General features: G+C 42.3%; 1 protein-coding gene across 5 annotated transcripts in view; it reads left to right on the forward strand.

The window, feature by feature from the left end:
* The window catches only part of LOC117433006 (myocardin-related transcription factor A), a 56,674-nt gene that overhangs the window by 6,149 nt on the left and 25,532 nt on the right, over positions 1 to 24,993 (forward strand). For 4 of the 5 annotated variants that reach the window (XM_059016058.1, XM_059016061.1, XM_059016059.1 and 1 more), the window contains 2 exons: positions 2,464 to 2,668; positions 14,382 to 14,447. In XM_059016058.1, the coding sequence (XP_058872041.1) occupies positions 2,473 to 2,668; positions 14,382 to 14,447 (262 nt within the window). In that variant the 5' untranslated portion in view covers positions 2,464 to 2,472. Of the gene's footprint in view, positions 1 to 2,463; positions 2,669 to 4,414; positions 4,737 to 14,381; positions 14,448 to 24,993 lie in introns of those variants that run through there. The other variant, XM_059016062.1, reaches the window with a different exon arrangement.

The raw sequence follows: 24,993 nt of genomic DNA on the forward strand, positions 1-24,993 counted from the left end.
TATTTTTTGACAGCTGAGGGTGACATTTTTTTTGGTCAGATCGTAACGTGTCCAGTAATTAACGAGGAAGAGGTGGCTGTTGTCATTTTTTCAACTGTTATTTTAAATGCCATATTCCCTAAAGAAAAAACAAAGGCACATCAAAGCTGGACGAAACCGTTTAGTTTTCCCGCTGATATTTTTAAAATTAGCTCTTCTTTATGACAGGATATGCAAGCCGCGCAGTCAGCTTTATAAGAACCAGTCAGAGTTCATGAATTGCCACGAGATCGCCTGTGTCTACAGAAGTCGCTCAGGAGGATGCTTGGAAAGCAGAGCCCGGCTCTACTTCAAGCAACTGGTTTCAGGGACGTCTATGTATAAGCGACTCGGTTGCATGTAGGAGCAAATTGGGACTGTAAAAAAAGCCAGGGCTGGAGGATGAATTCATGTGTTTCAATTCCAATTCCTTCAAAGGAATTGATATTTTAGAGACATCATCACAAGTGTTGTGATGGTTCAGCTGCTTTCATTTGAAGCCGATTTTAATTTAACAGTCAGACAGCGGCTTCACTTGAAGTCATGTGTTGCCACGGCTATGAGAAGCTCTTTTGGACAGAATCCTGTGGTCAGTGATGTGTTGGAACTGATTAAAAGGGAATGGGGATTGGGAATTTATTTTAAAAATGAACTGACCCTAATCCTGCTCTTGACTGTGAGGGAACTTCTTGAAGTCTGCAAAGTCGTTCTCAGCCCAGTGTCTGGTTTCCAGCCAGCCAGCTAGTTTAATTCATTCCAGCACATGTTTTAACACTGTGCACGTCTGCACCGTTCTCATTCCAAAAAGTGTGACGTCTTCTATTGCAAGGTTTGCAACTGTCAGAGTGACTCATAAAAGACCATTTGTCATGCCCCTGAAAATATTCTCCACTAAACTCTGAAATGTACAGTTTGCAAAAAAAATGTAGGCTAGTGCTCTCTCCAGTGTCGTGAATAACAACTGTACAGATTTTCTAGTTAGGTACATTACACAGGGATGGAAAACTCTGTTTCAATGTCAGTTTAATAATAAGACACGCCTGAGCTTGTTACCTAGACACACTGGGGGCTGATCAAGCTGGTAGCAGTAAAACCTGGAATGGATCACTCTGCTGTGCGATAGGAGTCATGTTTACATCCCTGATAAATATCTAAATCTGTTACATTATATTATAATGTGATACAGCAAGTAAGGTACAATTACAGGGATGGAAATAAGACTTATTATTATTATTATTATTATTATTATTATTATTATTATTATTGTTGTTATTTATTTATTTGGCAGACGCCTTTATCCCAGGTGACTCACACAAGTGTTACAGGGCAGTACAGGGTTACAATGCAAGATTCATATTTAAATACAGTGTAGTTTACAGTAAGTGCAATAATACTACTATTAAAATACAATATGAACTAGGATGCACCTAGTTCAAATTACAGCAAGCTATATCTACAGTGACATATTAGTAGGGCAAGTGTGGTGCATTAGCTGAGGATCCAGTAACGTGGTGCTGAGGTCAGGCAAGTCCAGTGCATAGCAGTTTGAATGACAGACCCCCCCTGATACAGCAAACACTGCAGGAGAATGAAACTCACTCTCAGCTTGATTCGAGGGAGCCGTCAAACACTTAGAAGCATGCATTTAAATCTGACTTCAATAAATACTGTAATTCCTGGTCCTAGATTTTGGACCCCTGTCTAGTCCCCCTGGACTGCTCTGCTTTCTGATGTACTAGATATTTCAGCCCCCTTCCCCCTCTTCCTTGTGTTGGTATGTGCTTTTTAAATGAGCACACGAGTTCTGGCCTGTCTGATTTGCATGGTGGAAGAATTCATCCCTTAAGGGCACCGGGGGGAGCTGAGGTGTGGCTCACTGTAAATTTGATTTCAAAACAAGAAAAACTGTCCTTCCCTCACCTTTACAACAGAGTTCCAATCAATGGTGATTAACTTCCATGCCAAGTGTTCTAAAAGCTGATTTGAAGCAAATTTTTGTCTCATCCGAGGCCATAAACTGTTATCTTTATGTTTGCATCCTGGCTGTGCGATGTTGGCTGTGGCGATCCCGTGGGTTAGGGAAGCAAAACCGCCAGGGTCTGTTTCTCCTCATCGCACTACAGCGAGTCCTGCCTGCCAGGCGCCCAGTGAGCTCAGAGCGGACACCTGCAGGGGCTGGCCTTGTCCTCCAGAGGCCGGTGGCTCGCTGACATCCGCTCTCGAGTTCCTGGGTGTAGAAGAGGAAGCTGGCTTGGTTGTGGGATCGGAGGACGCCCGCTGAACCTTCAGTTCTCCTGAGAAGCTGTGTGGTGAATTGCTGGTGGGGGTTATTGGAGATGCTAAATTGGAGCGATAATGAGTGGGTAAAGTAACTGGGCAGTACATTTTCAAGCAGTGTTTGTTCCGATGTTTGACACCCTGTCCTGTTTCTCGTTTGTCTTTCAGTGTCTCTCAATGGATTTCGTCTTCAGCGCAGAGTCTCTGCTAGCGCCCTCCATGGACCCGGACGAAGAGGGTGTGGTCGCGATGGTGATCCCAGGAGCCGCAGGCCACGCCCCCACCCTCCAGAGCGAGGCTGTGACCAATGAGCTGCAAGAGCTCTCGCTACATCCCGCCCCCAAGCTCCTCCCACTCAGAGACCGGAAGAACGGTGAGTTCAATAAACACAAGAGACTTATTGTGAAATTACCGAGGTAAGAAAATTGAGAAATAGGACAAAATGTATAGAGCCAGTTTTTGGTGAATATTACTGTAGTTTTATTGTAGTAAGTGGTGTCAGGATGTGGGGTCCTAGTACCTGCTGCACAGGGAGAGTGAATCTACAGTGTGGGGGTGTCAGGATGTGGGGTCCCTAATACCTGCTGCACAGGGAGAGTGAATCTACAGTGTGGGGGTGTCAGGATGGGGGGTCCTAATACCTGCTGCACAGGGAGAGTGAATCTACAGTGTGGGGGTGTCAGGATGGGGGGTCCTAATACCTGCTGCACAGGGAGAGTGAATCTACAGTGTGGGGGTGTCAGGATGTGGGATCCTAATACCTGCTGCACAGGGAGAGTGAATCTACAGTGTGGGGGTGTCAGGATGTGGGATCCTAATACCTGCTGCACAGGGAGAGTGAATCTACAGTGTGGGGGTGTCAGGATGTGGGAACCTTAATACCTGCTGCACAGGGAGTGCAATTGACATTTGCAGCTAGATCAGTGTAGTATTAGTGAGTGCTAGCACCATCTAGTGCACAGCTAATGTATTGCCAGCAATATAAAATAGTTCAGTGTTGGATCACAGGGCAGTACAGAGTTACAATACAAGTTTACAGCAAGTGCAAATCATAGCACAACTAGAATACAATATGAATCAGGATGCAACAAGTTAGGATTACAATGAGTTATATCTACAGTGGTATAGCAGTAGTGCAAGGATAATGCATTAGCTGAGGATCCAGTAACGTGGTGCTGAGGTCAGGCAAATCCAGTGCAGAGTAGGAGGAGTAGATCAAGAGATCTATAAGTGCAGTCTAAACAGGTGGGTCTTGAGGAGGCAGCGGGAGGCAGTGAGAGACAGAGCGGTCCTGAAGATCTCCGGTAGCTGGTTCAACCACACAGAGGCGAGGGAAGAGAAGCAGAGGGCACAGGAGGATGGAGAGTGGAGGGGAGGCCAGTAGAGGAGGAGCGGAGTGGATGAGAGCGGGTGTAGGGAGACACAAGGGATTGGAGGTAGGAGGGGGGCACAGGGGTAGGCAAGAACAAGGGGGTTGAATTGAATGCTTGCAGAGATAGGTAGCCAGTGGAGGGTGTGTAGCAGAGGGGTAGCAGGAGGTGACACTGGCTCTTGTATAAAGACACTGAGGCTGTGTTACACATGCCTGTGACAGGCAGACAGAACTGAAGAGCAGCTCCTGAACTCAGTCAAAGCAACTTCACACAGACTAATACATACAAAACTAACAAGCAGTGAATGAGTAAAAATAAGAAACTCTCGGAATGATTGCAAAGTTTATAAAAAGTTGAGAACACACACAGACACACCGACACACACACACACACACAAACTCTCGCACACACACACACATACACACACACAAACTCTCGCACACACACACACACACACACATACACACACACAAACTCTCCCACAGACACACACACCAGACTGCAGTTGATGCATAGTTCACCTCCTAGTCTCTGTAAGTCGCTTTGGATAAAAGCATCTGCTAAATGACTGAATAAAAATGAATTAATATGCTGTGCTCCAAATGGAACGAGAGAGAGAGAGAGAGAGAGAGAGAGAGAGAGAGCGCTTAAGAAAAAGAGGAAGGAATACAGGAGAGAGGGAGGGGCAGAAAGAGGGAGGAGAGAGAGAAAAAAATAGCTATTGAGTCGAGGCAAGGTGGCAGGGAATGTGTTCTCTAATCTGGTGGAGAGCAGGCTGTTCTTTTTTTGTTCTTTTCAAAGTTGTTTGAACACGCTTCAGGGAGCAGAATTCCAGCAGCGATGAAGGCGTGGTCCGTTTAGCTTAGAACAGCAGCCAGCGCTTTTATACAAAGAAAACTGCAAAGTGCCGTACTACAGACGGCTCTCTTGGAATAAAATCAGAATTTCGGAAACTGTTTCAGAGTGCTTTTGGATGCATAAATAAATAAATGACGGAATTAAATAAAAGCTGCTATTGATTTTTAACTGAAGATTTCACAGCGGTCTCTAAAATGGCAATCTATTCAGGTATTGTAGTGCCTCTTATTTTATTAATGATAGTTTTTATGTCATGCAGATCTTGAAATAGTTTTTTAATGATAAATCCACAGAATGCAACAGTTTCCTTAAAAGTGCAACAGAGTGTAATAAAGTACAGTGCAAGCTAAAGCATAGGGAAGCATTGTTAAGCACAGAGAGGTCTGGTAAAGCATAGGGAAGCATTGTAAAGCACAGAGAGGTCTGGTAAAGCATAGGGAAGCATTGTAAAGCTCAGAGAGGTCTGGTAAAGCATAGGAAAGCATTGTTAAGCACGGAGAGGTCTGGTAAAGCATAGGGAAGCATTGTTAAGCACAGAGAGGTCTGGTAAAGCATAGGGAAGCATTGTAAAGCTCAGAGAGGTCTGGTAAAGCATAGGGAAGTATTTTAAAGCACAGAGAGGTCTGGTAAAGCATAGGAAAGCATTGTAAAGCGCAGAAAGGTCTGGTAAAGCATAGGGAAACATTGTAAAGCACAGAGAGGTCTGGTAAAGCATAGGAAAGCATTGTAAAGCACAGGGAGGTCTGGTAAAGCATAGGGAAGCATTGTAAAGCACAGAGATATGTTTTAATCCATAGGGAAGCATTGTAAAGCACAGAGAGGTGTGGTAAAGCATATGGAAGCATTGTAAAGCACAGAGAGGTCTGGTAAAGTATAGTATATCTATGGCAAAACTTCAAATGTACCTCAAGAGAGTGGATTTTTAAGATGTTCAGAACTCCTTTAAAGGGAGGACCTTTTATACTGTCAATAAAGCTAATGTGAGGTCAGAGAATGGATTTGAAAGCCATTGTGTGTCTGCTGTGTAAGTGAGCATGTTAAAAGTACGAAGGTGTTTGTAAGCTCACAAGTACGCACACGCTCACACACGCTCGCTCTTGCCACACATTTTTGATAAGGTCTGTTCCCCAAAGCTACACATACAGTAGATGCTGGTTATCAGCAACATTTTCCCAGGAACCAATCCCGTCCCATAGACTTTAATTGTGATATTAGCAACTGCACGCCGCCTATTGACAACTTAGTTACTAGCTGCCGGTGCTACAGAGAGCACTTGCATGATTTATGTGCTTACTTCATGCAGCTTTTATAATACACTGACTTCATAACTGCATATTTCTGGCAGACTGAGGCAGAATCGTGGCTTTGAAACAGGTTATGAAGATGCACGCAAAATTGAGATGTCTTGTCAGAAATGCATAAGCGAAGAGACAGACAGTGTCTGGGAAGGAATTCGCTTGTAGGAACGTCTGTAGTGGCGTTTTTTGTCACATGCGTCGTTTTCTGTTGTCACGATTGTGGTGAAACTGGCTAAGGAGTTTCTTTAGTACAGAATCGAGGTGTGTGTGGAGGCTGTTATTTCAAACACTGGATCTGGAGCTCTGGCCAAAAGTTTTGCATCACCTAGAATTTTAGGATTGAGTCATCATTGAAAAAATTAACTATGTGAACATAGATTTTTTTATTTAACATCATGTAATCAAAGAAACTACAAAATGATATCGCTAAAAAAAAAAAAAAAAAAGGTCTATACTGGAAGCCATAATAGTAATGCAGTAGTAGTTCATGTTAGATTTGAAAATGTAAATTTTTATATGGGAAAACTACAAAGTGGTATGCAGTTCAGTATGTTAATGTAACATTATTCAGCAGGTTTTATTCGACTTTATGAAGCCAAATTAGTTCATTCTATATAAAAACCTTTAATCAGAGTTGTAGTTCTTTCTTTCTTTCTTTTTCTTTCTCTCTTTCATTGTTTTCTTTCTGTGTCATTCAGCTGATGTACATTTCACTGTATTGCTAAATTGCAGTCATTAATGAGCTGTGTGTAAATTGATTAGTAGAATAAACACATGCACACTCACACACAGAACATAAACACTGTCTTTCCAATATCAACACACTCTGGTATTAAAGGGATGTGCATACCAGCTCCACTCTCCTGATGTTTCAGATCTCCCATGTTTAATATCCTCTTAAGTTTGTTGCCTATTTTGGCTCCGGTCCTGATTTGACCTCTGCTGAATATGACCTTTGCCCTGACCTCTTCTCTCCTTTTCCCTCTCGCTACTCTCCCCTCTGCCTCTTCCAACTCTACAGGGAGGGGAATAAGACTCCCGTTGCACAGCAGTTTGATCCATTCCTGGTTTTACTAGGAGTTTAATAATAAGACACACCTAAGCTTGTTAGCTAGACACACTGGGGGCTGATCAAGCTGGTAGTAAAACCTGGAATTGGTGGAACTGCTGTGAAACAGGAGTCTTATTTCCATCCCTGCTTCCCCTCCTCTCTCTCTTTCTATGAATCATTCTGTTATAAGCTATTAGGCAGCTGCCGCAGCAGAAGTGAGACAAACCGGGAGAGAGAGAAAGAGAGGGGGGGGGGGGGGGGGGGGAGAGGGAGGGTGGGAGAGAGAAGCTAAGAGCAGCCTTTCACAGGCTGTTTTCCAAGAATCACAAGCCCAACACTTACAGGGTCTTGAAACTGTTCTTAGAAACCCAGGCTCCCAGACTAATACCCACCGAAAACAAAAACAAGCATGGACTTAACTATACCGTAGCTTTCACTGTGCTTTATTACACTTTGCTGTGCTTTTACTATGAGAACATTTTATAAGGGTTAGCCTACCATGGTTTGTTTTTTAATATGCTTTCCCTATGCTTTACCACACCTCTCTGTGCTTTACAATGCTTCCCTATGCTTTAACAGACCTCTTTGTGCTTTACAATGTTTCCCTGTGCTTTACCACACCTCTCTGTGCTTTACAATGCTTCCCTATGCTTTACCACACCTCTCTGTGCTTTACAATGCTTCCCTATGCTTTACCAGACCTCTCTGTGCTTTACAATGTTTCCCTGTGCTATACCACACCTCTCTGTGCTTTACAATGCTTCCCTATGCTTTACCACACCTCTCTGTCCTTTACAATGCTTCCCTATGCTTTAACAGACCTCTTTGTGCTTGACAATGCTTCCCTATGCTTTACCAGACCTCTCTGTGCTTTACAATCCTTCCCACACTTTAAGGATTAAACAGAGATGTGAAACTCTGTTCAGTACCTAGTCTTCAGTTTCTGCTCAGATCACAGCAGGAGAAACTCTCTCGGCTTGCTAATGCGGTTAATATGCTGCAGTATTTCCAATGTTGTATTTAAAGATCACGTCACTGTTTATTAAAATACTTTTGTCATCTCCTCCGGGAGGAATCTGAGAGGCTGTTTTTAGACGGTGAACATCTGTTGCTCCTCACTGTCCCCTTGTGGTCAGGGAAAGAAATGCGTCTAACAATGTTGTACAAAGGAGCGTTGACCATCTTCAAAATCCATTCTCTTACCTCTTAGGAGGCTGTGTGGTCCAGTGTTTAAAGAAAAGGGCTTGTAACCAGGAGGTCCCCGGTTCAAATCCCACCTCAGCCTCATTGTGTGACCCTGAGCAAGTCACTTAACCTCCTTGTGCTCCGTCTTTCGGGTGAGACGTAGTTGTAAGTGACTCTGCAGCTGATGCATAGTTCACACACCCTAGTCGGTGTAAGTCGCCTTGGACAAAGGCGTCTGCTAAATAAACAAATAATGATAATAATAATTAGCTTTATAAGAACATAAGAAAGTTTACAAACGAGAGGAGGCCATTCAGCCCATCTTGCTCGTTTGGTTGTTAGTAGCTTATTGATCCCAGAATCTCATCAAGCAGCTTCTTGAAGGATCCCAGGGTGTCAGCTTCAACAACATGCGTCAGCTTCAACAACATAAACATTATTAACAGTATCACTGGTCCCTCCCTTTAAAGGAGCGCGGACCATCTTTAAAATCCATTCTCTTACCTCTGCAAACTGTCCTCCGTTTTAACAAATGTTTGTTTGTTTTTTTATGCAAAAGTTTGATGTCCTGTCCATGCATAACATATTAAAATGACATCACCCCCCCTCACCTCCCATAGAACCCAATGTTGAAACCAGTTTGCAATAGCTAAGTGTTGGAGAAAACATCATTGAATGATTATTTCACTATATGAAGTTAATATTGCAATATAGTCAGATGTCTATGGACAGAAACATGTTTAAGATGTTTTTGGCACACTGTCCACTTTAACATTTACCATGGTTCCTTTTTTGAACTTCTCTGTTATATTAAACTGAGTCATATATCAATTTCCAGATATTATAGAAGCTGACTTACTGCTTCTGTTACAGTTTCCTCAAATACATTTTTCCCATGGTGCCTGTATGCAGGTTAAAGGAGTGCTGTTATCTGATGTTATTAGCAATAGCAACAGTGTCACTGGCCTGCTCTTTAAAGGAGTGGTGACCATGTTTAAAATATATTGTTAATAAAGCTAATCAGAGGTGAGAGAATGGGTTTTAAAGATGGTCAGCACTCCTTTAAAGGGAAGGGCCAGCGATACTGTTAATAAAGCTAATCCGAGGTGAGAGAATGGATTTTAAAGATGGTCAGCACTCCTTTTAAATATGATTGTAAAGAATTTGGCTCTCTAGTTGTGAAGGATGTTGTTTTTGTTTGTCTTTCTTGTTCCCACTGCAGCGCTGTCATTAACTCTGCTTCAGGGAATTCGGGCTTCAACTTAACTAGAGGATAATTATACTGTTACTGGGAGTATGTTAATAACATGCCTCCTAATGGCTCTTCTACTGAACAGCCTCCCTCTGCGCTGAGCAGAGAGAGAGAAAGGGAGGCTCTTCTACTCTCTGAACAGCCTCCCTCTGTGCTGGCGGAGCAGAGAAAGAGAAAGGGAGGCTCTTCTACTCTCTGAACAGCCTCCCTCTGCGCTGGCAGAGCAGAGAAAGAGAAAGGGAGGCTCTTCTACTCTCTGAACAGCCTCCCTCTGTGCTGGCAGAGCAGAGAAAGAGAAAGGGAGGCTCTTCTACTCTCTGAACAGCCTCCCTCTGTGCTGGCAGAGCAGAGAAAGAGAAAGGGAGGCTCTTCTACTCTCTGAACAGCCTCCCTCTGTGCTGGCGGAGCAGAGAAAGAGAGGCTGTTCTACTCTCTGAACAGCCTCCCTCTGCTGGCAGAGCAGAGAAAGAGAGGCTCTCCTACTGTCTGATCAGCCTCCCTCTGTGCTGGCGGAGCAGAGAAAGAGAGGCTGTTCTACTCTCTGAACAGCCTCCCTCTGCTGGCAGAGCAGAGAAAGAGAGGCTCTTCTACTGTCTGAACAGCCTCCCTCTGTGCTGGCGGAGCAGAGAAAGAGAAAGGGAGGCTCTTCTACTCTCTGAACAACCTCCCTCTGTGCTGGCGGAGCAGAGAAAGAGAAAGGGAGGCTCTTCTACTCTCTGAACAGCCTCCCTCTGTGCTGGCGGAGCAGAGAAAGAGAGGCTCTTCTATATTTAACGGGAGCCGCACTGAAACAATTGAAAGGATATCCTGTAATATTCTGAAGAATTAGGCGGAAGGTAAAATCAAAATAATATGCGTTTGCAATAGAAAACAGGTTTTTAAAACCCTGGCTTAGCGCTAGTTAGTGGGGCCAAATGAAACAGTCAACACATTTTGCTGTTACAATGTGACGTACAGATGACCGGATGTACAGACACCCTATATCCTCAGAATCTGATATTCATAATGACTCGAGGTAAATAATATTACCTCTAGAACTACCGGACGTTCATATATACCTAGAAATACCAGAGCGCTCTTTTTAACCGCTATTGAAATGTGTATCAAACTCCTGTTCTGTTCTGTGTTCTTGTTTGTTTTCCTTCGGGATTATGTTTGTCACTCAGTTTTTGCAGCCTGCTTGGTACTCGTAAGGGACACCTGTTACAGCACGAGGCTTGGGGGTGGTGTTAGGGGAGTTCTGATTGGTTGCATTGTATAAAATGCTGCAAGTTTTATGCAAATTCTGGGCTATAAAACTGGGTCGTTTTAGCAGCACCGAGCTGATTTTCGGGGTGCAGCGGGAGCTTACGACACTCTGTGGAGCAGTAGAGAATTGCAGTGAGATTTGTTTGTGTTTTCTGTTTACTCTGCTGGCTATTCAAGGGTAATTTCCGTCTCCAGTCTTGCAATAGCTGGTTTGCTACACTATTATTCCATAACTTTTTATTTTCGTTTTTTCAATGTAGTCATGCGCGGTAGGGCTGCATTAAAAAACGGTTTATTAACATGATCAAAAGTACTGCAAGACTTGCTGTGCAGTCCTACGTTGTGTTGGTCTATTCAATTTCACTGACTAGACAATAAGTATTTTTAGAGTTGGTAATAAATAACTCACGTCTGAAAAAGCCTCCTGTTTGTAGCGATACAAAATAAACGCGACTCTTTCAACTTCAGTAGCTCGATCATGTGATCTGTTTCTACCATGACAGTCAAAATGACAGCTGCTGTAGTTCTGTGTATAACGTCTTACATCTCCATAAGTTTCTGCAACCCTGGGTCTGCTGATGCTTTGAGATGTTTAATACATGTATTTAGGAAAAGTAAAAAAAAAAAAAAAAAAACAAAACATCTAGCTGAAGAAAAATACATTTAAAAAACGCGATCGGTCAAAATGACCACACTAGTAGGGTTCGGGTTAATAGCAAGTTTCATGACAATGGGACAAGCGCTTCAACAGGTATATGGAGGAATGTGTGAAGTGTGATTGTACAGGTGAGGGAAGGACAGCGTTTCTTACTTTGAAATCAACACGGCTGATAAATGGATTGATTTAATACCTGCCATTTAGAGGGTTAGTCTAGCGGTGGTTGTGTTTGGGACAGGAATAGGAACGGAGGGTGTTGTGTTTAAGATATTAAACAGGAGGGAAGTATTGATACTGAGGGGGCCCAAATAGACTTGGTTTTCAGAGCTAGTATAACGTCAGTAGTGTTATTATCATTAACACACAGACCAGCTGTTTAACCCTGTAACACCCATTCCTGTGTAACATATCATACCACGCTGAGCCACTTCATGTTATTTAAATCCAGTCTCACAAGACAGAATTTAATATGCAGTGCAGTGTGTGTTGCCGGTGGGAGGAGTGTTTTTTGTACAAGAAACAGAATCTTGTTCCATAAATAAAGTAGTGTTTCTCATTTTTAAAACTGCTTGGGCATTACAGGGTTAAAGTGACTGTAGCCAGAAAAATAGTTCCATGCGCTGCCATTGGCTACAGCTACAACCAAAAGCTTTGCAGCTCCCTGTAGAATGAACTCATTTTGCTGGCTAGGACTACAGCTCCCAGCATGCCTCTGCACCTGCAGCACTGGGAGCTGTAGTTCTTTATGCTGTGGTCTCGTATCACAAGCGATACAGACCTCTATTCCGATAGAGAATAGATGTACAGCTCTGGGCAGGAGTTTTGCATCACCCTCTATATAGAATGAACTCACTCAGCTTCAATAAAGTGGAATGAAAGCTGCTGAATAATGTTCCCTCGTTAACATATTGAATTACACACCCAGCGCTTTGTAGTATGTCCATGTACTTGGAGGACAAATTGAAAAATGTGACATTTTTAAGTCTAACAGGAAATGCTACTGTAGTATTATGGCTTCCGGTAGACTGCGATATCATTTTGAAGTTGTCTTTGATTACGTGATATTAAATAATATTGTGTTTTTTAAATCCAGTCTATCACAAGCCAGAGTTTTTCATACACAGTACATTATGTGTTGCTGGACAGGGGGGCGGGGGGGAATTGTTTCGTACAAGAAACGGAATTGAGCTACATAAATAAAGCAGCTCTTCTCATTTGAATATTATTTCATTCTGTCATGTTTAATCCACTGTGTGCAGCTAGCTAGCTGTGTGATGTGCTAACGCATTCTGTTCAAGTGTTGCAAGAGGCGGTTTTGTCTTCGCGGCTCAGTTTAACACATACAGTACTTAAGAAATCTTTAAGCTTCTTTTGCAAGCTCTAGCTTAGCAGTTAAATTGGCAACAGCAGGCTTGAGGCATGGAGCCAATATACTTGTGCTACTAATATTGATGTTATACAGTGAGTGTGTGTGTGTCTGTCCTTCTCTTTGTGTCTGTGTGTGTGTGTGTGTGTCTGTGTCTGTCTCTGTGTGTGTGTGTGTGTGTCTCTGTTTGCGTGTCTCTGTCTGTGTCTGTGTGTGTGTGTGTGTGTGTGTGTGTGTGTCTCTGTTTTCGTGTCTCTGTTTGCGTGTCTCTCTGTGTGTCTCTGTCTGTGTTCTGTCTGTGTGTGTCTGTCTTTGTCAGAGGGCTTTATCATTGCTTATCAGGGATGGAGAGAGTGTGAGGGAGGAGAAAGACAGGGAGAAACTTGACTACAGCATCAGTCCATGAACACGCAATGAGTTACACAGGATCAGTCATCAAAATAGTGGTAAACGAAAACTTTGTAATGTTCAGCATCCTCTGTATTAGATTGGACTTGCCAAATAGTTCCATACATTTTCAAGGCCATGCCCGTCTATTCACTGCACAGATCCCAAATGTTCAAAACATGATCTCTGGTGCTACAATAGCCTAAAGAAATCCCTGTTCACAAGACACGCTCTCAGACAGTGCTGCACTTGCTTGGTCATCTGTAAGGGGGCGATTGCCCATCCCTTCAGGGCCTCCGGTCCTGTCAATAACCAACCAGCTGCTGCTTCCCCTACTGACTGACACACTTTCAGCCACCCAGAAAACACTGCTGACCTAGGAAGTGCAAGCGTAACAGATATCCTGGAAGGCAAGGCAAACAAACTGAGAACTTTCTGTAACCTAGCGCAATACCAGAGGTTTCCAAAGCTGCACCCATTCGAGAGCTGTGTAGCGAATGGAGGTGCAGGACAGGTAAGATTCATGAGATTATTAGGATGGCTGCGAACCGTTTTAAGAATAATTCAAATGACGTCAATCCTTTTTCTGGGAGTTGCTGTGTCTCTCTCCTGACCCTAACATGACCTCGCTCTGAAGTTTAAGCACCCGGGACACCTTGATGAATCAATTATATGCACGCCCAATCAGTCAACTGAAGTCAGTGGAAGTCCTGCACTCCCCCCTTCAGAGTACTTAGTCGTGTGGGATTTTGTAAAATTTCAGAGTACATTTTTATCTTTCCTTCCCTGGTTTTAAAGACTGTGTTTGTGAATTGATTAGAACTCTCCAATGCTGCTTCTTCAGTCCACATTAACAAACAGATACCTGTCTTATTTCCTCTGTCCTCTGATCTCTGTGTGCTGCTGATTAAAGATTGAACCGCACATGTTTTTATTGTGTTGCTTGTATTTTGCAATTTGTCCTTTTTATTGTTTTCCAGGAACCACTTGTAAATGAGGCCTCTGTCTCAATGAATTAATCTCCTGGTTAAATAAGTTTAAGAAAATAAAACTGTTTCACTGTCCTCACTTTAATTAATAGCAGGGTTATGCACACATACGCACACACACTCTTATCAGTCAAACCAAAACAGTTTTTTTGTGTGTAACTTCCTGTTTAGTTGGAAACTTTTTTTAAAACGCGGAAACAAGTGCAGTTTTTTTTTTTTGCAACCAAACTGACTGACTTTCTCTGTAAGAAACAGGAACTTCTCTTACACCACACACACACAAACACAGAGAGAACAGAGTCATCCAGGCTCTCTCGAACTGCAGCTCGGCAGCCTGTCTCTTCCTAGTTCTTTATTGATTGATTTTGAATCGCTTGCATGCTGGTTCACTCCCTGCCCTTCTCTCTCTTCTCCAATGCAGTTCTCCAGCTCAAGCTTCAGCACAGAAGAACCAGGGAGGAACTCGTTGGTCAAGGAATCATGCCACGTAAGTTCAACATCTTTCTTTCACTGCTGGAAACTTGCTCTAAAGGCCAGTCAAGAGACCGCCAATGCCACTGGCTTCTCTTGCTAGGAAGGATTGCAACAGCAGTCGAAGTGTCAGTGCAAAGCTGCAGGATTTAATCGGACGCCCTTATTAATAAAATCCATTCATTAAATGTATCAACTAAACTCTGTACAGTTTTGCATCACTCTGTAGTACAAACTCATTTTGCTTCATAAAGTCAAATGAAACCTGCTGAATAATCTTAAGTTAACATATTGAATTACACACCGCTTTGTAGTTTCCGTATACTTAACATGACATTTTGAAATCTAACATGAAATACTACCGTTCTACTATCACGACTTCCGGTTTGCGCTTGCGGTATCCTGTGGCAGTTTCTTTCATTACTTGATGTCAAATAAAATATTTAAATGACGTTTTATGTAGTTTATAAACCAGATCAAACGGTATGTGATTGCTCTGGTCGAAAGGACTAGCCTGGCTTTAGTTCGGGTGCTCAGGATTAGTCTGGTTGTTGGAACACGTACAGGAGAATTTAACGTTTGCATATCAACTTAGGCATCCATTGAATTTAATCAGTGGTGTGTAGGGTGTATCGTATACGAATTAACCCTGGAGAAAATCACATCTAATCAAGTTATACAGAACATGCACACATCTGCAGCAAACCTCTGCTACTTCTCAGAGACTGCCAGAAAGCATTAGGACGGCTGCCTTCCTTTGTGTTTGTAAGGAGGCTTGTCAGTCCAGTGGTTCGAGAAAGGGGCTTGTTATCACAAAGTTCCTGGTTCAATCCCAGTTCAGGACTGACTCACTGTGTGTGTGTGTGTGTGTGACCCTGAGCAAGTCACTTAACCTCCTTGTGCTCCTCTTGTAAGGGACTCTGCAGCAGCAGCAGCAGCAGTTGTTGATGCATAGTTCACCCCCTTTGGATAAAAGCATCTGCTAAATGACTCGTTCATAATGATAATGTAATAAAAGTATTGCAGCTAGGAGTTTCAAAACCGATTTTGCTCTGACAAGTTGGGCAACATGTTGGTCTGGTGCAGATCATCTGAACAGGTTTGTGATTACAGCTGCGTCACCAGTGTGTGTGATGATGTATCTCTTCATTCACTACCGTTGAATGGAGCCATTTAATTGACCTAAAACTTTAACATTCGCATTAAACTTCTTTATAGGGTAAACCGGTGCGGTGCTAGGTGCAAACCTGGAGTCACTTCTAATTACAATTACAGCAGCATGTTATTAAAATCCGATTTAAAAAGGTTATTCTCCTCTCATCCGGACGGAGCCCGTAAACTGCCAGCTCCCTGGAGGAGAAGAAAATAATCTTCCAATCAGATTTGGAAGCTGATCGCCGTTGATTGGCACTTGGTTGTAAAAGTGAGGGAAGGACGGCTTGTTTTGAAATACCCACCTATTTTTTTTATAAATACTTCTAACACGCAGGCCTTAGTTTTTTTGACATCGGTTAAAAGGCTAAATCCTAAATCCATTTCCTTCCTCTCTTATTGGCTGTAGAAACATTGGCACTGCACTGCTGTTCAGTCCGAATCAGTAGTGAGGCTGCTGAATATGATTGATATTAGCGGCAAGAACAACTGTGTCAATTCCTGTTTTTCAATTTCAATTCCTTTTTAAAATCAATTCCTAATTCCAATTCCCCATTCCCTTTTAATCAATTCCAACCAGTGGCGATTAGTGGTCAAAAAAAAGGTCTTGGGGTCCCCCTTCAGCCACCAGCAGCAGAAGAATTGTATTTTTCTATTCTGACTTACAGCTGTTAAACTGCAGCCCATCGTAATTGATTCTAATAAACGTAACTGTTACACGCTGCCAGCATACGTTTAAAACACAACATTAATACAGCATTTAGATTTCAAGACCACGTCACTTTAACATACTTTGAATAAAATATTTTCTAAGCAAAGTTGTTAAAGCAGGAGAAAGGCAGACACAAATCCTACTGCTCCCACAGTGTCGTTGACGACAGAGAGACAACAGAGATAATTCCCCTCTTCCTTTCTTTGGTGGATAAATAGTATTTTTCATTCAAATAACTGTTTTAAACACGCACACTAACCTGCCCCAGAAGCTGAAGTTTAACTTCACAAGTGACATGGTCTCTCGACTTGCTGTGACGCTTCATAGTCAGATCCAGATTTTCGAAATCAATAAAGCCATACTTTGACCATGCGAGCGCAGTTACTGAAAAGTAAACAAGGCCAGCTGTATAGAATTATTTGCTGCTCCTCCGGTCAGCCAATCCACTCTGTCATACCAGCCACTGTGAAATCACCTGGTTTTATTAGCAATTTCAATTTTTGCTTCTGGCTTCCCTTCAGATTTTCTCTTCAGTTTTTCAGTATAATCTAGCATGGCAAACAGAGTCTTAATCAGCCAATCAGCTGCGATCTCCAACATTATACATGCAACGCCTGCACAAGACATGCACCAAAATAAAATAACAAAATATATTGTGTTTCTTACCGCTAATGCAATGCGAAACGGTGCAATTTCAATTAACGCATGCTCGCTGCATTACAGTAGTGCTTCAGCAGGGGGCGGGAGGATGTGGGTGGTTTCTCCAATTAAAACCTGTGCTCAGATCACATGATCTGCTACTGCTGTGTTTAATGGGATATAGGAGTTTTGCCATGGAGGCGGAGTCTCCCCTAATTAAAAAAAAAAAAAAAAAAAACGCACCTCCACGAGCAGAACACCATCCGCCACTGCTAGTACTCTCAGTGCGTCTCTCAGCAGCCACTACTGCTGTTCATTTAGGAATGTTGAATCTAGGTATTTTAGCCAATAATTGTATTTTATTTTACTGAATAAATAAATAAATAAATATATATATAAAATAGTGAACCTGCACTTCCTCTCCGTGGTTCGTTGCCCCTTTAAAAGCAGACCCAGGGCACAGGAACTTGAGTTTTCAAAAGCGCTGATGCGCTATTTTTAATAAACAAGTAAACCAAAAATGCAAATAAACACCTAGCTTTTTTAACTAAACATAAACAGGGATTTGAAACTAATCACCGGATAGCTAGGCTGTTTACCGGCTGAAAACAAAACACACATGTTTACCAAACACTATTTACAAAAAGGCTATACACAGTGTCTTTAGTCCACACGCTTAGAGCACACTATCAAGCAGGATTCTTCACCCAGCAGCCCTGAAGAGACTGGCTGCTTTCTTTAAATACCCTGCACCTGGATCGAATTTACAATGACAGCCAGGTGCAGGGTATCATTACTAATAAAACAATTAAACACATACACATTTTATGCAGGGAGGATATTAACCCCCTTCCTGCTGTGTTACAATTATATATATATATATATATATCTCTTTGAAAAGTTGAGGCCCTTATCTCCTCTAAGGAGCCCTCACTGATTCCAGCACATCACTAATTATCAGAATTGCAGTCGGCAGGATTCTGTTAAAGTGAGCTTCTCACAGCAGTGGCAACACATGACTTCAATTGAAGTCGCTGTTTCTCAGTCAGTTAAACTGGCTTCAAATGAAAGCAGCTGAGTTATCACAACACTTATACTGTCTCTGATCCCATTTCAGTGTGGTTATGCTAAGCTTGTTCGGCTGTCCCTGTTATTGTCAGTTGTGTTGCATTGAGAAAGCTTGGTGGTGATAAGAAAGGCCTGGTTTAGACCACACTGAACTCAGGGTGTGTCTGTTTTTATGGTTTCATTAGGATGTGTAAAAAAAAGACTTGGGTAATAACCTACTCCACTAGAGCACTATTAATATCAGAGTAAAAAAAAACAACACCACCGAAGATACTGAGAGAGACTGCTGGTGGAAACGTTTGCCGTTGAATTTGAAGACACAGAGACTTTTAATGGAAGCGTTTGTCATTGAATTTACACTGAAGACACTGAGAAAGACTTCTAGTGGAAGCGTTTGCCGTTGAATTTACACTGAAGACACTGAGAAAGACTTCTAGTGGAAACGTTTGCCGTTGAATTTACACGGAAGACACTGAGAGAGACTTCTAGTGAAAATGTTTGCTGTTGAATTTACAAAAAAGCTTTAAAATCCACCTCTTATTAGCTGTATTAACATTACCACAGCTCACATTTTAAAGGGGTGCTGACCATCTCTAAAATCCACTCTCGTACATTTTTCATCTATCTAGAGAACCGATTGTGGTGAAACTTGCGAAGGCCGTTCTTTAGCACAGGTTTTTGAGAGTATGTGAATCTGGAGGTGTAAGTTTGTCTCACTACAGGGATGGAAATAAGACTCCAATTCACCCATTCCAGGTTTTACTACGAGCTTGATCAGCCCCCAGTGTGTCTAGGTAACAAGCTCAGGTGCGTCTTATTACTGAACTCCTATGTGAAACCAGGAATGGATCAAACTGCTCAGCAATGGGAGTCTTATTTCCCTTGTTTATTGGGTTTGATTTTACTGAAACACGTTGCATCTTTGAAGTAGGTGTTAAGTCATTAAAAAAAAAAAAAATATGTCGAGGTTTATACCGGGTTGCGACCCCCCCACCACAAAAAAAGTCTGAAGATGTGAGGGAGGCGGTTGTAATAACGAGGTAAAAAAAATAGACCACGTTTTACTAAATATTTTAAAACTAAAAAACAATTGCCACAGTGAACATTATCATAATATGTTGCTTAACACATAATAACGCAATGTATTCATAATAAGTTAAGTTCTTACCTATGAACAACAGTAACACTTTTAAAGCTTGGGACTCGCTGTCTGTAGCTTGGCGTTGTTACATTATCGTCGGACTTTTTTAAAACACACTTTTCTTATACCAATACAGTACTGGTGAGCGATAATCAGTTTACTTGAAAACCAGGCTTTAAATCACTGATAATAGGTGCACAGGCGGTGAGCGCTCCAGGGCTCAAGCACCAATGGGGGAAAATAAGGTCCCGTACAGTGCAAACAAATCACCTGTTCTGTCAATATATAGTGTGGATACTTCACAGTCAGCAGAGTTATTGCAGCGTTTAAAAAGTAAAACATTCACTGGCGGCTCTGACGAACCGGAAGGCGATCCTTCACATATTCAAATCCATTTACACGAAGTCTCCCAGCTTTCTTAAAACAATCTGCGTTTCCCTCGTTTTTCTTTTGTATTTATTATGCTCTCATTATTATCTGTAGTAGTTTCAGCGTCTGTCAGTTCTGGCAGATTCTACTGTACTTGCTGAAACGGTTTTCTCCCACTGCGATTAAAAAAAAAAAAAAAAAAAATGCAGCCTCCTAGCTAACAATTTCATCCCGACGGCTACAGTGAAACGTACTGTCTTTAAATTAGGACTTTAGTGAAGACCGCGTGTGTACGTGAGTACGTTCATTATTGTAGGGAGTAATTCATAGCTATTTAGTCACTCACAGGCTGTAACTTTCAACTCCACAAACCAGACAGCATTTTTGTAAACAGCAACACCTGTAATGAACAATAAAATAAACATTTTATTTGTGTCATCGGTGTCAATTTCAGGCGGAGCTTCGTGGTCGGCAAGGCGACACAGCTGAGAGAATTTCTTTCCTCTGTCGTCCCGTCTGGTGCTGTCAGTGTCAGTTTCTCAGCACACAGTACAGCTAATCGCTCAGTAACGAGGTGCAAACAGGTGATTGATCAATCTGTGTGAGCGTTTACTGAGGTGCCTTTGTTAAAAAAAAAAATTAATAAATTAAATCGAAATTTATAACCGTGTTTATCTTTTAGGAAAATAAAATTTAAGCCTATTTTTAGGGACCCCAGCTGTTGTTGATTAAGCACTAGTAAGTTTACATCAGGACGAGCGAGTTTCAATATTGTTCGTTTCTGACCCTGCTCTCATACATTGGCTGATTCGTTTTAGGGTGACAGTATAGACTGTGTGGTGTGGAACTCCTTAGCTTGGAACAAGTGAAACACAGAAGTGAAACAGGTACTTGGGGGGGATCCCAGTTAACCATTGTAACTCTTACTGGTCAAGCCCACACAAAAAAGACAGTGGAGCGCTTTGTGATTTCTTTCAAGCGATACAGAATGGAGATGTTCAAAGAATCAGGAATCTGTTCTTTATAGAATTATGAGTCTGTCTTCCTGGTTTCATGTCTGTTTTTTCGAAATATATTTTTAATACAGTTTTCTTATTACTAATAACATTAGCAATGGCCCTCCCTTTAAAGGAGCGCTGACCATCTTTAAAATCTATTCTCTTACCTCTTATTAGCTTTGTTAACGGTATCGCTGAGCCCTCCCTTTAAAGGAGCGCTGACCATCTTTAAAATCTATTCTCTTACCTCTTATTAGCTTTGTTAATAGTATCGCTGAGCCCTCCCTTTAAAGGAGCGCTGACCATCTTTAAAATCCATTATCTCACCTCTTATTAGCTTTATTGACAGTATCACTGGTCCCTCCCTGTAAAGGAGTGCTGACCATCTCTAAAATCAATTCTCCTTATTAGCTAGAATTACAGTATCACTGCCTCCTATTTAAAGGAGTGTAACCATGTTTTTATTTAGTTAGACTTGATTGAGTATGCATTGCAAGCCACACAGTGAATAGACAGACAGTAGAGCTTTTGAGAATTGAAACTGTGGTGGGATGCATGTTAACTCGTACATAAAATTGGATTTGTGTTTGGCTATCGGCCTTCAGAAAGAGGAAGCGCGCGTTTCTCTTGACTGTTTCTTTCTTGTGCAGTCTAGAAGCACAATTTCACTTCCTGTTGGAGAAAATAACAGTTTGCATGTCTTAGTAACATGTCTGTGTCTTAGTGCAAATGCAAGGGTAATAGCAATTGTCATGACCCTGAGCGTGTCTGTCTGCCTGACGCGCTGTGTGTCATGTTTTTGGATCTATCTAGAGACGCGCTCGTCCGATTGTGATGAAACTCGCTCAGGACCTTCTTGAGCCCCAGTTATTGAGGGTGTCGGAATCTGCATCCGGCTAGCTGGCTGGCTGTCGCACAGACCACTTCTGTGTTGTGTTGTGATTCCTTTTAGTTCTCAGGTTTAATATTTTGCTCGGGTTGCTGCAGGTTTTCAGGAAGTTGTGGCAGTGTGAGTGCGGAAGTGTGGAGATCGGAATCAGTGTGTTTTTTGTTGTTATTTTAGGGGAGTGAGCTGCTGTATAGTCCAAATATCGTAACCTACGTATTTTAACAATACTGAAAGAAGCCAATTATATCCCATGGTGTGCTATTGACAGTGCTATAGCAGGTGAATCAGTCCCATGCTGTGCTATTGACAGTGCTATAGCAGGTGAATCAGTCCCATGCTGTGCTATTGACAGTGCTATGGCGGGTGAATCAGTCCCATGGTGTGCTATTGACAGTGCTATGGCGGGTGAATCAGTCCCATGCTGTGCTATTGACAGTGCTATGGCAGGTGAATCAGTCTCATGGTGTGCTATTGACAGTGCTATAGCAGGTGAATCAGTCCCATGCTGTGCTATTGACAGTGCTATAGCAGGTGAATCAGTCTCATGGTGTGCTATTGACAGTGCTATGGCAGGTGAATCAGTCCCATGGTGTGCTATTGACAGTGGATTGGCGGGTGAATCAGTCCCATGGTGTGCTATTGACAGTGTTATGGCGGGTGAATCAGTCTCATGGTGTGCTATTGACAGTGCTATGGCAGGTGAATCAGTCTCATGGTGTGCTATTGACAGTGCTGTAGCAGGTGAATCAGCCCATTGGTTTTAGCAAGTGTTGAATTCTTGGAGCAGGTGTGGGTAGTTTTTAATTTTGCTGATAGGAGACCCATGCAGACAGTGGATTGGCGGATGAATCAGTCCCATGGTGTGCTATTGACAGTGGTATGGCGGGTGAATCAGTCCCATGGTGTGCTATTGACAGTGGTATGGCAGGTGAATCAGTCTCATGGTGTGCTATTGACAGTGGATTGGCGGGTGAATCAGTCCCATGGTGTGCTATTGACAGTGCTATGGCAGGTGAATCAGTCTCATGGTGTGCTATTGACAGTGCTGTAGCAGGTGAATCAGCCCATTGGTTTTAGCAAGTGTTGAATTCTTGGAGCAGGTGTGGGTAGTTTTTAATTTTGCTGATAGGAGACCCATGCAGACTGGTTTAAATATAAGTGTGTCAACGACAGCCCCTCTGTGCCTTGCATTCCCCCCCTCTATCTGCCACACAGAGCCAGATATAAATAGCATCCTTTAGGAAATAACTTTTACATTCGACTGTCAAGATTAGAAACAGGAGGAACTACAGGGATGTGTGTTTACTGCAGCGGAGGGGAGGGGAGGGGAGGGGAGAGCTTTTCATTGTAACGTTTAGTTAGATATTTCTTTGCGTCATCCACAGTAGTAGTGCTGTATGTAGAAATACTAAAAGAAATTTAAATTCAATGACAAACCTTTACGACTGCGAGTCTTTTGAAGAACATTTGTTGTTGAATTTTAAGCAGGGTTGGAAACTCATACACTAGCCCTGCTGCTGCTGCACCCAGTCCTGGGGTTCAGAGTTCCCCTCAATGAAGTCTGTTATTATTAATATTGAAATGATCAGGAGCCAGGAGTTTGAGCAGGGTTAGAAACTCACACACTAGCCCTGCTGCTGCTGCTGCTGCACCCAGTCCTGGGGTTCAGAGCTCCCATCAATGAAGTCTGTTATTATTAATATTGAAATGATCAGGAGCCAGGAGTTTGAGCAGGGTTAGAAACTCACACTAGCCCTGCTGCTGCTGCTGCTGCACCCAGTCCTGGGGTTCAGAGCTCCCCTCAATGAAGTCTGTTATTATTAATATTGAAATGAGCAGGAGCCAGGAGTTTGAGCAGGGTTAGAAACTCACACACTAGCCCTGCTGCTGCTGCTGCTGCTGCACCCAGTCCTGGGGCTCAGAGCTCCCCTCAATGAAGTCTATTATTATTAATATTGAAATGATCAGGAGCCAGGAGTTTGAGCAGGGTTAGAAACTCACACTAGCCCTGCTGCTGCTGCTGCACCCAGTCCTGGGGTTCAGATCTCCCCTCAATGAAGTCTGTTATTATTAATATTGAAATGATCAGGAGCCAGGAGTTTGAGCAGGGTTAGAAACTCACACTAGCCTTGTTGCTGCTGCTGCACCCAGTCCTCCCCTCAATGAAGTCATTATTATTATTATTATTATTATTATTATTATTATTATTATTATTATTATTATTATTATTATTAATATAATAATTATTATTATTATTATTATTATTATTATTATTATTATTATTATTATTATTATTATTATTCAGTATTGATCAGAGTCAATTCCATTCTTTCAGTTCCATTTCTAATCCCAATTCCCTTTAAATCAGTTCAAATTCCTATTCCAATCATTTTACATCAAAGGCTTTATTGAGCAAACAAATACTGTATACAACTTCATGAACTTGTCAGGTAACCCGATAAAGCCTGTGACAGAAACCTCAGTAAAGACTGTGCCGTAAAATGGAACAGGAATTGGAATTGTATAAAAGGGAACTTGGATTGGAAATGGAATTGGAATTGAAAGAATGGAATTGACCCATGTCTCTGATGTTAATAATAGACTTCATTGAGGGGGAACCCCAGGCCTGGGTGCAGCAGCAGCAGGGCTAGTGTGTATTTCTATAGGAGGTTGTGTGGTCCAGTGGTTAAAGAAAAGGGCTTGTAACCAGGAGGTCCCCGGTTCAAATCCCACCTCAGCCACTGACTCATTGTGTGACCCTGAGCAAGTCACTTAACCTCCTTGTGCTCCGTCTTTGGGGTGAGACGTAGTTGTAAGTGACTCTGCAGCTGATGCATAGTTCACACACCCGAGTCTCTGTAAGTCGCCTTGGATAAAGGCGTCTGCTAAATAAACAAATAATACTAATAAAATGGCCAGGCTGTGTGAGTCTGTATGTATTCTACATTTGTGACGAAACAACTGAAACAGAAATGCAAATTTAATCTATACTAATACCACGTTTCCATGAACCACAGAACCCGGGTATGTGCTCCAGTTGCCTCACACCCACCTCTGTTTGAATGATTTTAAATTAGGAGTTGGCTCACAATTCGGACCGGAGCCTAGTCTAGTCCGACTTCACTCCTCGGGCTGGCCTGAATTCTGAAGTCTGAATTCGGGCTGGAAGGAAATGACATCACAATCAAAAATGTTGTTGGGGGCGGGAACAGGCTAAAAGAATTGAATCTATTCAGTCTTGAACAAAGAAGACTACGCGGCGATCTGATTCAAACATTCAAAATCCTAAAAGGTATAGACAATGTCAACACAGGGGACTTCTTTGACTTGAAAAAAGAAACAAGGACCAGGGGTCACAAATGGAGATTAGATAAAGGGGCATTCAGAACAGAAAATAGGAGGCACTTTTTTACACAGAGAATTGTGAGGGTCTGGAACCAACTCCCCAGTAATGTTGTTGAAGCTGAAACCCTGGGATCCTTCAAGAAGCTGCTTGATGAGATTCTGGGATCAATAAACTACTAACAACCAAACGAGCAAGATGGGCTGAATGGCCTCCTCTCGTTTGTAGACGTTCTTATGTTCTTATATAAC

The sequence above is a fragment of the Acipenser ruthenus genome, chromosome 52, assembly GCF_902713425.1.
Source record: "Acipenser ruthenus chromosome 52, fAciRut3.2 maternal haplotype, whole genome shotgun sequence".
NCBI classification, from domain to species: Eukaryota; Metazoa; Chordata; class Actinopteri; order Acipenseriformes; family Acipenseridae; genus Acipenser; species Acipenser ruthenus.